The sequence below is a fragment of the Pleurodeles waltl genome, chromosome 10 (assembly GCF_031143425.1).
Source record: "Pleurodeles waltl isolate 20211129_DDA chromosome 10, aPleWal1.hap1.20221129, whole genome shotgun sequence".
Classification (NCBI taxonomy): domain Eukaryota; kingdom Metazoa; phylum Chordata; class Amphibia; order Caudata; family Salamandridae; genus Pleurodeles; species Pleurodeles waltl.
Genome location: NC_090449.1, coordinates 736,029,467 through 736,045,063, shown reverse-complemented (window position 1 = coordinate 736,045,063; position 15,597 = coordinate 736,029,467). Strand labels below are relative to the sequence as shown.

The following is a 15,597-nucleotide window of genomic DNA, read 5'->3' as shown; positions in this document are numbered from 1 at the left end:
GAAGAGCCCATGCAGATTGACACAGCTCGCGGACCTCTATCCGCCAGCGAAAGGGAACATAGACGAAGGAAGGGGCTTTGCCTATATTGTGGTGCAGCTGGTCACCTAATTCGCGCCTGCCCCATTCGTCCAACCAAGCCCTTGGGAAACGCCAACTCCCGTCCCCAGTAAGAAGGGTGAGGACGGGATATCGTGATATACCTTCTATTTGCTCTTCCAGGGAGGAAGGAACTGCTCTTTTTCTCTTACCAGTTATCCTCCATTTAACTGATGGCCGCGAAGCAAGAACTTTGGCTTTATTGGATTGCGGAGCCAGTGGCCTATATTTAGATGAAACCTGGGCCAAAGAACAACAAATAACACAAATACCCAAAGAAATACCAGAACAGGTACATACTGTTGATGGGTCACTCTTGGCCTCTGGACCGGTACAATACACCACCCCTACTTTCTGTTTACAGTTCGGTAAACATCAGGAAATTCTCTCGTTTGACTTAATCTCATCACCACACCATGTCATGATCCTGGGAATTCCATGGCTTACACGGCACAATCCTTACATCAACTGGGAAACAAAAACCATTTCGTTATCCTCCCATTTTTGTCAACACCATTGCTATCCGGCCGGGGATTATTGGTCCCCAAAAAGTCTCTCAACAGCACCTGCCCAGGTGGGAGGATCCATTAATGTTCTACAGGGAGTTCCCAGACAGTATCAGGACTATATCGATGTATTCCAGAAGCCAGAAAGACCTGAATTGCCACCCCACAGAGAATACGACTGTGCCATTTCTTTAGAGCCAGACACTGTAGTTCCTTTTGGGCGGATGTACTCCCTCACCGAACCAGAGAAACAAATTCTGAAGGAGTACCTAGATGAGAATCTACAAAGTGGGTTAATAACTCCCTCCTCTTCACCCGCCGGGGCTCCTCTTTTCTTTGTACCAAAGAAAACCAAAGACCTGCGTCCCTGTATCGACTTCAGAGGGTTAAACAGGATCACTATCAAAGACCGGTATCCGCTACCCCTCATCAAAGACATCTTAGAAGCAGTCAGAGGAGCCAAGAGGTTCACTAAGCTGGATCTCCGAGGAGCCTATCATCTGCTAAGAGTCAGAGAAGGTGATGAGTGGAAGACCGCCTTTAGAACACCTTTTGGTCACTACGAATATAGAGTAATGCCCTTCGGACTCACTAATGCCCCGTCCATCTTTCAAAGATTCATGGATTCTATCTTTTCTGATCTTTTGCAACAAACAGTGGTAGTGTATCTTGACGATATCCTAATTTATTCGGTTCATCCAGAGGAACATTCCAAACACGTCCGCCAAGTCTTAGAAAGACTCCGACAACATCATTTGTTCTGTAAGCCTGAAAAATGCGAATTTGATCAGATAGAAGTGAAATATTTGGGATACTGTATAGACCAAACCGGAATTGCCATGGACTCAGACAAAGTACAGGCTATATTGAACTGGCCATCTCCTTCTTCCATCAAGGAGACTCAATGTTTTCTGGGACTAGCCAACTTCTACCGGCAGTTCATAGCAGACTTTGCCCAGAGAACCAGCTTCATTACTCAAACCCTCAAAAAGGAACACCTAAAGAAAGGTTTTTGTTGGACACCAGGCGCTGAGTCAGCTTTTCAGGACTTAAAGAAAGCCTTTAGTCAAGCCCCTATTCTTCGACACCCAGACACTAGCAAACAATTCATTGTTGTCACAGACGCCTCAGAAAGAGCCATTGGGGCTGCCTTGTTACAAAGACAAGACGATGATGACCTAGAACACCCTGTATTCTATCTATCCCACATTCTATCTGATTCTGAGCGAAACTATTCCGTGCTAGAACGCGAATTACTCGCCTTAAAGGTCGCGTGCACTGAATGGAGACACTTTTTGATGGGATCAAAGGAGCCCTTCGAAGCCCGGACCGATCATAGAAATCTACAGTGTTTAAGAAATTTCCAGTGCCAAAATAGCCGGCAAGCTCGATGGGCCTTCTTCTTCAGCCAGTATGATTTCTATATCACCTACATCCCTGGTTCTCAGAACATCCTGGCGGATGCCCTGTCCCGACGTTATCCTGGGTGCGGTGATTCCGCGGTTCAAAACTTATTCGACAACAATAAAATCATAGGGGTAGCACAGACCTTTTTAGATCAAGTTAAGTCTGAATATGCCCGTCTACACGAAACAGAACTAAAGAGGTTACGTCCACAGCTGCACATAGATCATGACTACTATTATCATGATAAGGCCCTGTTTTTACCCACTAAAACAGTGCAAATCGAAGCCTTACACATGTGCCATGATTCTCCTATTGCGGGTCATCGAGGAGTGAAAGCGACTCAAGATCTTTTGCTTCGCTCTTTCTGGTGGCCAACTCTCAAGGCTGACACTGAGGCATATGTGTTATCCTGTCCTACATGTGCTCAAGCCAAGACACCCCGAACCAGACCTGTGGGCTTACTCCGCCCATTACCTGTTCCCCCAGGCCCATGGCTTACCATATCCACCGATTTTATGTGCGCCTTACCTTCCTCAATGGGAAACCACGTCATAATGGTAACTGTGGACTCCTTCACCAAGATGGCCCACTTCACGGCCTTGAGAAAGTTACCCACGGCAAAGGAGTTAAGTCAGGTCTTTACTCAAGAAATTTTCAGGCTACATGGGCTACCCCAAGTTATTATATCAGACAGAGGTCCCCAATATATCTCCCGTTTCTGGAACCAATTCTGCAAGATCTTGGGGATCCAGGTGGCCTTGTCATCCGGGTTCCACCCTCAAACCAATGGACAAACAGAACGACTCAATCAGGGTCTCGAGCAGTACTTACGTAGCTTCTGTAACGCTACACAAAGTAATTGGGCTCCCTACTTACCGCTTGCCGAATTCTCCTATAATAACTCTCTACACAGTGCCTCTAAAGTCTCTCCTTTCTATGGCTCCTATGGTTTCCATCCCAGGGCCTTCCCAACTCCCCTGAGAGACAACTCCAACCTTCCCGCCATCTCCTCTTTCGTTCGACAGCTACGGGGTATACAGCGAATTATCCATTCTAACCTTGTGTCCACCAAGTCCCGCATGAAGACAATAGCAGATAGGAGACGCTGTGCGGCTCCTCTATATCAAGTCCATGATAAGGTCTGGCTCTCCTCTAGATTCCTACCTCTCCGACTCACCCAAAACAAATTCAAGCCCCGCTTTTATGGTCCCTTTCTCATTCTCAAGAAGATCAACCCAGTGTCCATGCGTCTTCGCCTACCTCGGACATGGAAGATCCACCCAGTATTCCATGTCTCGCAACTGAAACCTTACCGTCCTGATCTCTTTCATAGGCAGTTGCCCTGTCCCCCTCCTTTGTTGGTTGACAATGTGCCTGAATACGAAGTGCAGGAGGTCTGTGACTCTCGATTTTTCCATGGGCGCCTCCAATACCTTATTCATTGGAAGGGGTACCCTTTGAGTGAGTGTTCCTGGGAGGATGCCTCTTCAGTCCATGCTCCTCTTTTAATCCGCCGCTTTTTTCGGCTCTTCCCTCACAAACCCGGGGCCTCGGGGAGGGGGCATACTGTTACACCGCAGCGCTCGCTGCGGCCGCGGGCTCAGGTTGCTGCGGCGCGGCACGTTAATTTTGCCGCAGCCGACGCCCGGGCCGCGGTAGACGCAGAGGCAGACACCCAGGTCGCGGGGGTCGCCGCGGCTCCGGCGAGGGCCATAAAGGCTCCAGGGAGCCGGTCTGGGGGTCACGGCGCTCGCCGCTCCCCCTTTTTCAAGTTCTGCCTTAAAGGCAGACGCGGCAGAGCCTGAAACCCCGAGGGGGTTTCAGGCATGGCCGCACACAGCGCATTATGCGCTTAACATTTATTTCTCTTGCATGTATTCACCTGCCCACCACCACTTACCGATGTTCCTAGGACAAACCGAACCCTTACACTGGGGGTTCTTTATACTTGCCTTTTTTCTCTTCCCAGCATGCTTACCACTTCCTCTCTACCCAGCATGCATTGTCTAACACACATACCTAATTCATTACTGTTTTCTTTTCCCCAATCCAAGATGGCGGTGTTCTACTTCCTGTTTCCTGTTTCCTGTCCAGGGGTATTTAAGGGGATTCCAACTGCCTGTTCATTGCGTTGCAACACTCCTTGGTGATAGTGACGCTCCTATTTGATATCCTTCTGCGAATCCTGTCTGTTCCTGATTTGCTTTGTTTTCCTGCCTTCCTGAACTGCGGTCCTAATACCCTGGTGTCCTCCTTTCGTTTCAGGGAGTTCCTGTGGAGGTTTTTTACCCTACTGGGGTTTTTCCTCTGGGACTCCTTCTGGAGGGCACGGACTGTAGTGGTTCGCTCATACCAAACAGCACCGTGGCTACCGGAAGGGGTCGCCCCTACCTCGGCCAGAGCAGAACCCGTCGGAACAAGGACCGTTCCCCTACGCCTCCCCGCTGCGAGGGTAAGACCGTTGAGAACCGCGACAACATTAAATATGGGGCCATTACCTCTCCATTTGAGCTCTAGAAATGCACTTACTCCTGACTTTTGCAAGAGTAATTTTACATGTTTTTCTGGGGTTGAAAATCACCTTCAAAATGTTTGTGAATACTTATTTCACTAGAATTTCTGGATGCGCACTCCATGGTGCCACCCTAAACCACTGCCCACTCCGTAACACATTATTTTGCCTGTCGCTGACGCACAACCTAGTGCTGCGAGCAGTTCCCCATTGTCAGATTGTCCACTAAGGTCCACCTTCAGATATGCCTGATTTATTTGTGTGAAAAGCACACAGTATTAAAAATTGCAAAACTCTTATTTATGCTGCTAAGGCGTTTTAATTAATGCTAAACATATTTTGTGAGTTGGCTTTGCTTATTAAACCAATGCTTTTTGACTTTGTCTAGATGAGAACATACTTTTGTCCATGTATTAACCTCCAGTTTGAAGTGTGACAAATGTAGTAATTATGCTGTAAACCAGTTCTTGCATACTTAACGTGTTTTGATGACTATCACCTTGTGTTTTTTCTAGGTTCTGAAAGTTGCAGCTCAAGGAGGACTTTCATCAAAGTTCAAGAGGAAAGGCAGCAACAAGCAAAGCATACTGTTTTAATTAGTTGTCCACCCAAGATTAATGAGAAAAAGTTCCTCAAATACTTATCCCAACATGGCACTATCAACACTCACTTCTTTTATGAAAGTTTCGTAAGTATTACACAGAAAATGAACAAGTGAAATCCAGATACTTCAAAGCTCACATTTATACCCTTGCATGTGTTGATTACAATTGTTTGGTCAGCTAAAAGTTTACAAAGCTCTTCGGCAATGCAAGTAACCTTTCTAAAAGCATAAACTGTTTTCACGTTGCTCAGCTGTTTCCCAGCAACATATAGAAGAAAGTAAGTACTTGCACCAATAGTGTTAGAATGTTGCCTTTTTTGTTACCCCAATGAAAATGCCATGCTCACATATTTACTTCTTGGTGCTTTCAGAGGTGAATTAACAAACTAAAATGCTTTAGTTGCCCGAGTAGGCAAGCTGACAAAACCTTTTAAAGTAGTAGGTTCCTCCAAAGTAAAACATCTCATTGAGGAAGGAGCTTCCCAAATCTACAGTGATGAGCATTTACCTAGCTGCTGGTTCCACTCTGAAAATGTGGCAGCCTCCTCCAGTTATGCTCTTAGATGTTTTGGAGAGATACTTCCAAGGGCTTGGATCCATATCACATAGCGCACAATTATCTTTGTAATCCAGAAATTAACAACCTCACTACTTCAGATATTGTACGCTCCTAAAGAGACAAGAAATGAAAGTGGTTTTGAGAAATTATTGAGAACGGCAGTGTAGCATACATGCATTGTGCTTTAAAGAATGTAATCAGGGGAATGATATGAAAACACCAGAAAGCACACTAAACATTCCATAATTAAGAATTAAAATGCATCACCATGGGGGTTAAATCCATGATCCTTGCCAGCGCCAAGCTGTGGAACCCTCAACAGTTGAGGCAGGAGACCTTCCTCAGATGGGATTTTCCTGGGCAGTTCATCTACTCAACAGGTGAGTTCCTCTGTTTCGGCACTACATTTTCCTCATCTTTTGTACCTTAAACTAACTGAAGAGGAAGATTCTAGTAACCTCCCTTCTGTTATGGAATTCAAAAGCAAGCTATACTTTGTATTTGCCTAAAACATGCAAAACAACTGGCCAGGCCCCAATGCGCGGTCCTGAGACAGAACTGTACCTTTCTCTGATGAAAAATATTCTCAGCTTTGTACTCTTTTATCGTAGCCGCATCCTCCATAATATGTTCTAGCATGGTATGACCCTGCTCTGGTTAGAAGAGCAAAAACACGTTCAGTGTGGAAAAACAAGCTCTGTGTGGAGAAACCCTGCGCTGTTGCTGAGACGGCACCAGAAGCTGAACACAAAATGGAGTCAATGGTCAAGATGGAGTCAGTGGTCAAATACACATAGCATTGCACATCAGTGAGTGGTGAAGGATCTAGAACTCCATTTGTCCTTGCTGTTCACACAGCCTGAAACTCCTTGTCCCGTTTTTAGGTCGCAGCTTACGAGACAGAGCAGCTGTGTGGTATACGAAAGGCATCTTGTGGAGTTTCAGAAATTGGACCTGGAAATGCATTCTGCCCATTTCTTGCCATTGGCTTTATGGTTTGGAACTCATGTTTTCTTAGTTTCTTTTTGCTGACTTCATTTGCTTTGGGCTCCCAACCTCAAATTCCTCCCTCCACATGACAAAGCCATGTTTACAGTATTCTTCCACAAACTTTTTACTGTAATAAGCCTGTAAATATTGCTATCTCGTCCCATTTGCTGGGCATTCAAAGACTGAGGTTCAAATGTCAAGCTCTGCCTCTAAGGGTGCCTAATATTTTTTTTACTTTCGGCTGACTTCCAATTGAGAGCAATTACAGGAAAGAGGAATGCTGCTTACTTTCTCCATGGAGCCCATTTGTATCCTTTTAAAAAAATATATATTTTAGATATTGCCATCTCAAAAGGTATCTCATCTTCAGCTGCTTAAAACATTAGCCTTTCACTCGTAGGACATGAAGTTCACTATTGGCATTGTATGGGTGGGTGGAAGCATGAACATTTCTAAAATCATGTTTGAAAACTATTAGGCAACTTTACACTGTTTATGACCCATTCACTAACATGATAACATTTTTTACAGGAAAAAGACAATCCTATTGTAACACAATTTTAAAACTGCTTGGTTTTTACTTTGATGTGTAAAGCATATGCTTTATTATGAAGTCTGTGGCAACTCCTTTTAGACAGATGGATAAGTTTAAAGGCACTTTTTACGAAAGCTTTTATTATTGTTAGCAACACAATAATTCTGTATTTTGTCTGCACCTGTGCCTTTTTCGTAAGACATATCACTGGATATAAAATAATTCCTCATTTGTCCTTGCAGGCACAAGAGTCATGATTTCAATGGTGCAGATGGTGCAGTGGCACAGGGGCCAAAAGCTTTTGGAAACCCAGTGAACACCGATTATTGCAATATTTTACTACTAAACAAGCAGTCGCAAGTGCAGTTACCTTGCAGGCACAAGGGACATAACTTGAATGGTGCAGCAGGCGCAGTGGCACAGGGGCCATAAGCTCTAGTAAGCCGGGAACACCAATTATTGCTATATTTTAATATTACCTCCAACTCAAAACCAGCAATGGCCGATATCTCCCCACTCCCTAGCCCCTGTCCCAGTGCTCCCTGTGACTACCACCGTGCTTTCTCACCCTTCCTCTCTCACAGGCTCCCTCTTCTTGTCACTTAGGACACTGGCAAACCTTAAACGTGTATGGATCACCTTTTTTCACAGTAAGGGATGCTTTGATAAAAGGCACATAAAAGTTCTGTAAGGTATTTCAGCACTTAATAAGAGCACCATTTATATTGCACAGACACTTTTTTACGGTACTAGGGAGATTACATGATTTGGCCCGGATCATAGGATGTTGAGCTGATGCCAAGACTAAAACCTGGTTCCCCAAGTCGGCAGCTCTTTCCGTTACCTCACGTCTTTATTTCAATCATCTGCAAAATGTACAAAAAACATTAACAAAGACAATAGATTTTGCATAGGGAAATCCAATAAGCTTTGCCTATGCTTGTTCTCTATCATTACATATAGTACGATCTTGAAATGTATACCTTCAGTATGTGTGCTATACAAAAACTTCTCCAACATTTGATTTTACTAAAATGTTGTCTGTGTAGTATAGCAACCCAAGTAACCCCAACTGCATATTACTGACTTGCCTCTTAGTTCACTATTGGCATTGTCAGGGTGGGTTGAAGTATGAACGTTCAACATTCATGTTTGAAAATGATTCCTTTAAAAGAAACTTGCACTGATTTAGTCTAATGTTCTACTATTACTAAGATTAAACAGTTCTGCCTGTGAATAAAATATATTTTTGTTATTTTTGAAGTGGCTTTTTCATATTTTACATGTTTGTTCAGGAGTGCGCTTGCGGTCCCCAGACTATAGATCTACAGGGACGTTATAGTATAGATTATCCATGTAACCGGCAAAAGTGTAATTAGCCATGTAACCGGAAAAAAAGGGCAAATAGCCATGTAACAAGGTCTATGTCATGCAAAGTGCTCGACTACTGCCCTGCGAGATCACGCTGCCTGTGAAATAAAGAGAAAAAAGTAGGCCAGAACCCATACGGAAAACATGGAGCTGCGTATATTTTTAGTAGATGGCCGGTGTGCTCGAGGAGGGCTAAACACTGGAAAAGGCATGACGTATGCATGCCTTCCACTAATGAAATTTAGCCAATTTTAAAAGGCAAGTCCACGAAGCAACCAAACTCGAGGGTGGTGTTAAAAGCCCATAGAGTTATTACACCAGCTTTGCGCTCAACCCTAAAAACACACTATAACACAATAAACCCTGGCTGTGTCATAAAGCTTTCAATCTTTACTTTTAGTCATTTGTAACATGGCTAAAAACATTGGAAAAGCCAATAGATCGCACATAGTCAAGACGTATTGACTTTGCAAATGCTGGTCTGATTTGACTTTTACCCAATACTTTTTTTTTCTATTACTGATGTGTGTGGGCTACGAATAGAAGTGAAGAAGTGTGATTCCACATTTAGTAGAGTAAGTTAGCTTTGATAACCATGCAATTAATACAATTCATTCAGACTCCTGTTTTGGATGGAGTAAAATGTGTTATATATATTTCCAATCTTTCAACCCGGTGAAATTAAAAGACTACAAGTTGTACATCTTTGAATCTGAATCTGGTCCTTTCTTTTTCACAGGGCACCCATGCTGTGGTTGAATTTTCCAAACTCGACAGCGTAGAGTCACTATTTTCCAGAGCTAGTATCCCAGTAATTAAAGAAGATTGTGTGGTGCCGTTCAAATCAAGGCTTTTTACTATAAAATCAACAACCTCATTCGAGCAAGCTGCTAACCAAAAACCTGTTGGGTACCAAAAGCAGTCAACAATCCCCATCAATGAACTGATTGCAAAGCTTTCCAGTGCGGAGAATGTAAGTATATGAGTGAGTGGGAATTGTTTATTTTAACATTCTTTGGGTTTGAATAAGTATGGATGATAATCTTGTGAAAGGTCCTAACATGTAAGTAAAGCATTGTTGAATCATGGGAAAAATTAGGAAACGTAAATCAGTGTGAATACCTTTATAGACTCTATATCAGATATTTGGTTGTAAATACTTATATAAGCCATATACCAAACAATGCTACTCATTCATTAGGAATGTTTTTTGAAAAGGGCAGCAATAAGTTGAGTGTACTCAAATTTGTTGATATTCAGGTTGCTGCTACGTAGGTAGTCTCCTCCTCTCAGCTATGTAGTGGCTCTGAAAGTACGCACCAACAAGTCAGTTTCAGTAATATTTCACTTTAAGTCAGCCCAGTACATGGTGAACATGATGAATAAAATGGGACTATCTGGTTACAGTTGTGGATCCCCTTATTAAGGATCAGGCATAGGAAGTATCCTACATTATTATCCTCCTCGTCTATTTCAGTGCTTAACCACCTTCCTGGCTGGCTTCCTACCTAACCCCACTCTTTCCCATTATGTTCTTCCCCTTAGTTCTCGTGCCCTCTTCTCTGGGTCTTCTTTTCGTTTTGATCTATCTATTTCCAATAATACAATTGTTGCATTGACCATCTTGTTTGCGTTTTCCGTATGACTGTGACCTCACTGTGGTTCCATGTAAAATGCAGTCCTACCTTACAGCAGTGGATGCTGTCTGAAAACAGTTAAATGAACACAAAAATATTAAATATTGCATTTCAGCAAAAAATGATTCTCACATGCACTTTGAAATGTGGTCCAGTAAATGCTAAGTCATTGGTAAAACACGCCACTGAAGTCAATCTAATATGAGACTCTGGTTATGGGGACCTGCTGTTTGTCACAGAAACTTGGGCAACTCCTGACTGTGTAGCAGAGTTGGGCCTGGCATGCCCTATAGGCTTCAAATCCCTTCATAAACCACGGATTGATCAGAAAAGTGGAGGAGTTGAGATAATTTATAAGGAAAAATTGAATTTCTCCTCACTGGAGCTCGATGAGCTGGTAGGTCAAGATGTGTTTGGTTTCACACTGAAGACAGAGAGAGGTAGTGCCCTGTTGGGCTTCATGTGCTACAGACCTCTTTGCCTCCCTAGTCAACAGCTTTATCCTGTGTTAAAATTTCTTTCCAATATGGCATTTGCCGACTCAAACTTCTTTGTACTGGGGAATTTTAACTTGTGGGCAGAGGGAGATTTATAATCTCTATTGAGAGAACTCTTGAGATTTCCTGGACCTTCAACAAACCCCACCCATCGAGGGGGACACACCCATGATCTAATTTTTTTACCTTGATGGGTTGGTCTCCATCAAAGATATTGTATCCCCTACACTGAAAGGATTATGCTCTAATCTCCGTTTATGTGCAATTGAAGAAATCTGGCGACTCAATGGCAGTACATAATTCCACAAGAACTTGAAGGCTGTGGCGTAAACTGATCAAGCCTAGTTCGGGTACACTTTCTGAATAACATCTTTAGCCCTAAGAACCCAGTAGACTCCAACTACATAGCTTTTGAGCAGGGGATTTTTACAAACTCTGGATAAAGTTATTCCTAGTACAGATTTGAAATCCCGCCACAGGCATTTGGCTCCTTGGTACAATGAATCTTTAAAAGCCCTTAAATCTGCTTGCAGGAGATTGGAAACAATATGGTGCAGTAGGTATTCTGAAGCAGATGGACAAAGCCTTGGAGCTCTGTTACAGGAATACAAAAGAGAAGTTAATACGATGAAGGCTGAATACTCAGCCAACACTATCGCTGCTTCCCCAAAGGTACTAGGAAGGTATTTAATATTCTTCTGGAAATATCCAATCCGGACTGTGTAAAGCAGGATAGTACACCTTCACAAGAATTAACCGATAACCTAGCTTACTTCTTTGAAAAGAAAATCATTAAGATCATGGAAGAAATTGACCCCCTCTTCCCAGCCTGGAGTTACTATGGTCCAGATTAAATCAGATTAATCTGAGAGCCATATAGGTAGGCTAGAGAGTTTTGGTCTCTTTTCGGAAGAATGCATTCGATCTATTGTTATATCAACCTCATTGGGCTCGCCTCGAGATCCCCTACCTCTTAAGCTATGAAAAGAGTTTTGAGATTAACTATTTTCTTCTATGTGACAAGTCTTTCACCAATCTCTATTTACGGGTGAAGTACCAGAAGTCTGGAAAAAGGCAATTGTCACCCCCTTCTAAAAAAACAAAAAAAACTCCTTAGCAGGTCCATCAGTTTTAAGCAACTATTGACCTATCTCACTACTGCCTTTCCCGGTGAAAGTGCTGGAGCGATTTGTGAGCATGAATTTGTCTCAGTAGCTGGAAGCCTCCTCTTTACTGGAGGATGAAGAATTTGGCTTCGACTTGGAACTGAGTCTTCTCTTCTAGTGGATATAGATGAGCTAAGGATGAAGGTGAACTGTGGGTAGTCGGCAGTCTTGATCATGCTTGATCTGTCGACTCCATTTTACACTGTCAGTCATCATTCTGTATTAGCCAGATTAGCCTAATTTTTAAGGTTGGTGGTGTAGTACTAAAGTGGGTGGAATCCTTTTTCTCTGATCGTTGTCAGGTGGCTGCTTTGCCCCCATATCTATATGGATTTAAATATTTGCAACATGGGGTACCCCAGGGCTTGGCAATCAGTCCAATCCTGTTCAATATTTATATGAGGCTGCTCATTTCCCTCAGGAGAGCACACAATAGCAGGGTAGTCAGTAATGCAGATGACACACAGCTGATTCTGCCTCTTAAAAAGACAGCCATAAGTAGTGGCAGACTTTCAGAACTGTGTGTTAGATATTGCTAAATGTCGAGCCTGAACTCCCTTAACAAAACTGAATGTTTAAGCTGCTCTTGAAGCAGGGTCCCCATGTGTAGTGCTTTCCTCTTATCTAGTTTTTAAGCACATACATAAAACACCAGAAATGCACTTCTGAGTTCAAAGAAGACTTTTATTGTTGTTAATTCTTCCCCAACCACAATTTTTATGTATGACGAATTAGTAGCTTTCAAGCCCGCGTTAATCAAACAAAATATATCAGTTTGCAATATACACAGCAGGTTATATTTATAAGATATTGAATGCAAAGCAAAACAAATACTTCACCGTGTGGGAAACTATTTACAGCTTCATCTTTCTAAGGTCTGCAAGCTGATGACCCCCTGTCAGCCGCGAGAAAGAGATTCATCTACCCACACGGGATTGCTGGCAGCTGGCGCCAAGCTCCAGCACGAGGTCCGGCAGATTCGAATCTGACTCTCTGCAGCCTGTTACATTCGTTACAAAGGTGTGCCCCCTCCTCTCAGACCTGGGAAACTGAGCAAGCCTTTTGGAGACTGGCCAGGTCTCCAAGACTACTCCTGTTCCCAAGCTCAAGCGGAGAAAAACAACACCATGTACCCTCTCTTATCAGGTCTAGTCTACTGTGAGAACAAAACATCTTGGTTCAGCTAACCTAAATATCAAATGCAATGTTTAGTGTCATGTCAAAGCCAATAAGCATCTAAGCTGAATACAAAATGCAATGTCTTATATCATGTCAAAGCCCATGGGCAGCTAAGCTGAATATAAAATGCAATGTATAATATCATGTCAAAGCCAATAGGCAGCTGAGCTGAATACAAAATGCAATGTATAATATCATGTCAAAGCCAATAGGCAGCTGAGCTGAATACAAAATGTAATATCTAATAGCATGTCAAAGCCAATAGGCAGCTAAACTGAATACATCATGTCAAAGCCAATAGGCAGCTAGACTGAATACAGCATGTCAAAGCCAATAGGCAGAATATCTAATAGCATGTCAAAGTCAATAGGCAGCTAAACTGAATACATCATGTCAAAGCCAATAGGAATGCAATGTCAAAGCCAATAGGCGGCTAGACTGGATACAGCATGTCAAAGCCATTAGGCAGAATACAGAATGTAATGGCTAATGCAATGTCAAAGCCCATAGGCGGCTCAACTGAATACAGAAAGTAATGGCTAATGCCATGTCAAAGCCAATAGGCAGAATACAGAATGTAATGACTAATGCAATGTCAAAGCCCATAGGCGGCTAAACTGAACAAAACATACCATGTGCTACTGGTGAACATTGAGCAACTAATATGCGCAGTGGTGAAACACAAAGTCATTGGTCAAAACAAAATTTAACAAATGGCAGTACATTCCGCCCTTTGACCAATGAATTTTTGTTTCACATATCTCTTGTTTCAAACAAAAACAAAAAAACATCAGCACAAACAAAAAAAAAACATTATCAGCAAGTCAGATTTGAATGATCAAAGCAATCCCTGTAAAGCAATAGAAGTGAATTAACACATTGATCTCATAACCTTTCACATCAGATACATCTACATAGAAAAGACTGGGCAATTTTTATACTCTGAATGAGTCTCTAATTCAACAGTGTTAGCAATTTGATGTGGCATGAGTTCTACTCATGTAAAGGGGCACGGTCCACCTGAAAGGTTTGCTGGAAGATAAGCAAAAGTCAGAGTTCCATACGAGAGGGAAAAAAAAAAAACACAGCTTAGTTCCAGTGGAAGAATGCAATCAAACAAGTTGAACTTGAACTGAAGGCGCAGTTTGCGCAAAATGGATCCATGGTGCTGGCACTTTACTCGGCCAGGTTCAGGTTGGGGATTCGGTCCCTTCCCCGACCCCACACGCACACACCGGAAGGGGGACCACACAGCACACTCAGGGACAGTGGCGAAACGTGGTAGGATCTGCAAAAGAAACAAGTATGACTTTTCTTGCAAATAACATTTTTCATTTAAACTGCACCCTTCCTCTTTCTTTCCCTGTTTTATAATCAGCAGGACGTTTTTGAGGCCCTTTGTTATATTTTCTGCAGGTTCTGGAGGATCACTTTGGGCTTCAGCCCACACATCAGCACTGAGGTTTTTATCTGCTGCGCCACAGCTTCCCTTTTCTTGCACTGTCAGAAGGGCTGGGGCAGACTCCTTCTTTAACAAACCTCCATTCACTGCACTTTTGCCAATTTGGGCCATTCTGTCTCCAATTTGTTTGAATGAATCAGATTCTTTTCTAGGTATCAGCATAATTTCGATTTTTCCTTGGTAATTTTCAGCAATCACTCTCCCTAAAACCTGATCAATTTGCCATTTCTGTCCTGGTAACTTTCCTCTCCCCAACTGCTCTGTGACTGCTTGCATGACAGATTGCTTTTGGGCGTACTGCACAGTTTTTATCAAATCTAGGGGAATGTGCATCTCTCTCATCTCTGCCCACCTGTAAGTGGCTTTTTCTCTCAGCTGTTCACATTTCTGGGGCACCCACTTAGCCATCCCCACTAAGGCAGAATTCTGGGTGAACACTTCTCTCTCTGAATTTTTCTCATTAACATCTGCAAGGTAATTGAACCAGTTAGGTGCTAAAACATTAGTAATGGACCAAAAATCAGCGTAAAAATGACACATCTCACGTAGCTCTTGCTTTAAAATCTGACACACATTATACAACGCTGTTCCTTCTACTGTGCCAGAAAGCAACATTTCAGTCAATGAATCATTAGTAAAACAAACATGCTTTTTATCTTCAGTAGACACGAATTCAAATGGTGCACACAACTTCATTGATAACTCTTTTACCTGTGGTACTCTAGCCCTGTCTTGCAAGTACCAGATCCATTGTATGATTCTAGCTAGGGGCACTATTTTCTTTCCTTGTTCTTGAGTTACATGTACATAAGTATTTCCTTCTTGCACTGCGCAGAAACCTAAAGTCTGCATTATTTCATTTGCCAAATCACAAGCGCGCAACTGCATATAATTTTTCACAGTGACCATATACAAAAGTGTTAGGATTTCTCTCAAATGAGGGCTATTCTTTTTCCAAAAATCAAACAAGCTAATGAAACTCGGGGTGTCTTGCTCTAAAATCCTTCGTTTTACTTGTGCATTTTGCAACGGTAACTCGTAAATCACATTCTGGTCTCTCTCGTCCATCTTATCA

At 42.7% G+C, this 15,597-nt stretch overlaps 1 protein-coding gene across 2 annotated transcripts in view; it reads left to right on the top strand.

The window, feature by feature from the left end:
• The window catches only part of MTPAP (mitochondrial poly(A) polymerase), a 182,256-nt gene that overhangs the window by 24,807 nt on the left and 141,852 nt on the right, over nt 1-15,597 (top strand). For both annotated transcript variants that reach the window (XM_069211289.1, XM_069211290.1), the window contains exons 2-3: nt 5,038-5,210; nt 9,321-9,554. In XM_069211289.1, coding sequence (XP_069067390.1) covers nt 5,038-5,210; nt 9,321-9,554 — 407 coding nt within the window. The remainder of the gene's footprint in view (nt 1-5,037; nt 5,211-9,320; nt 9,555-15,597) is intronic.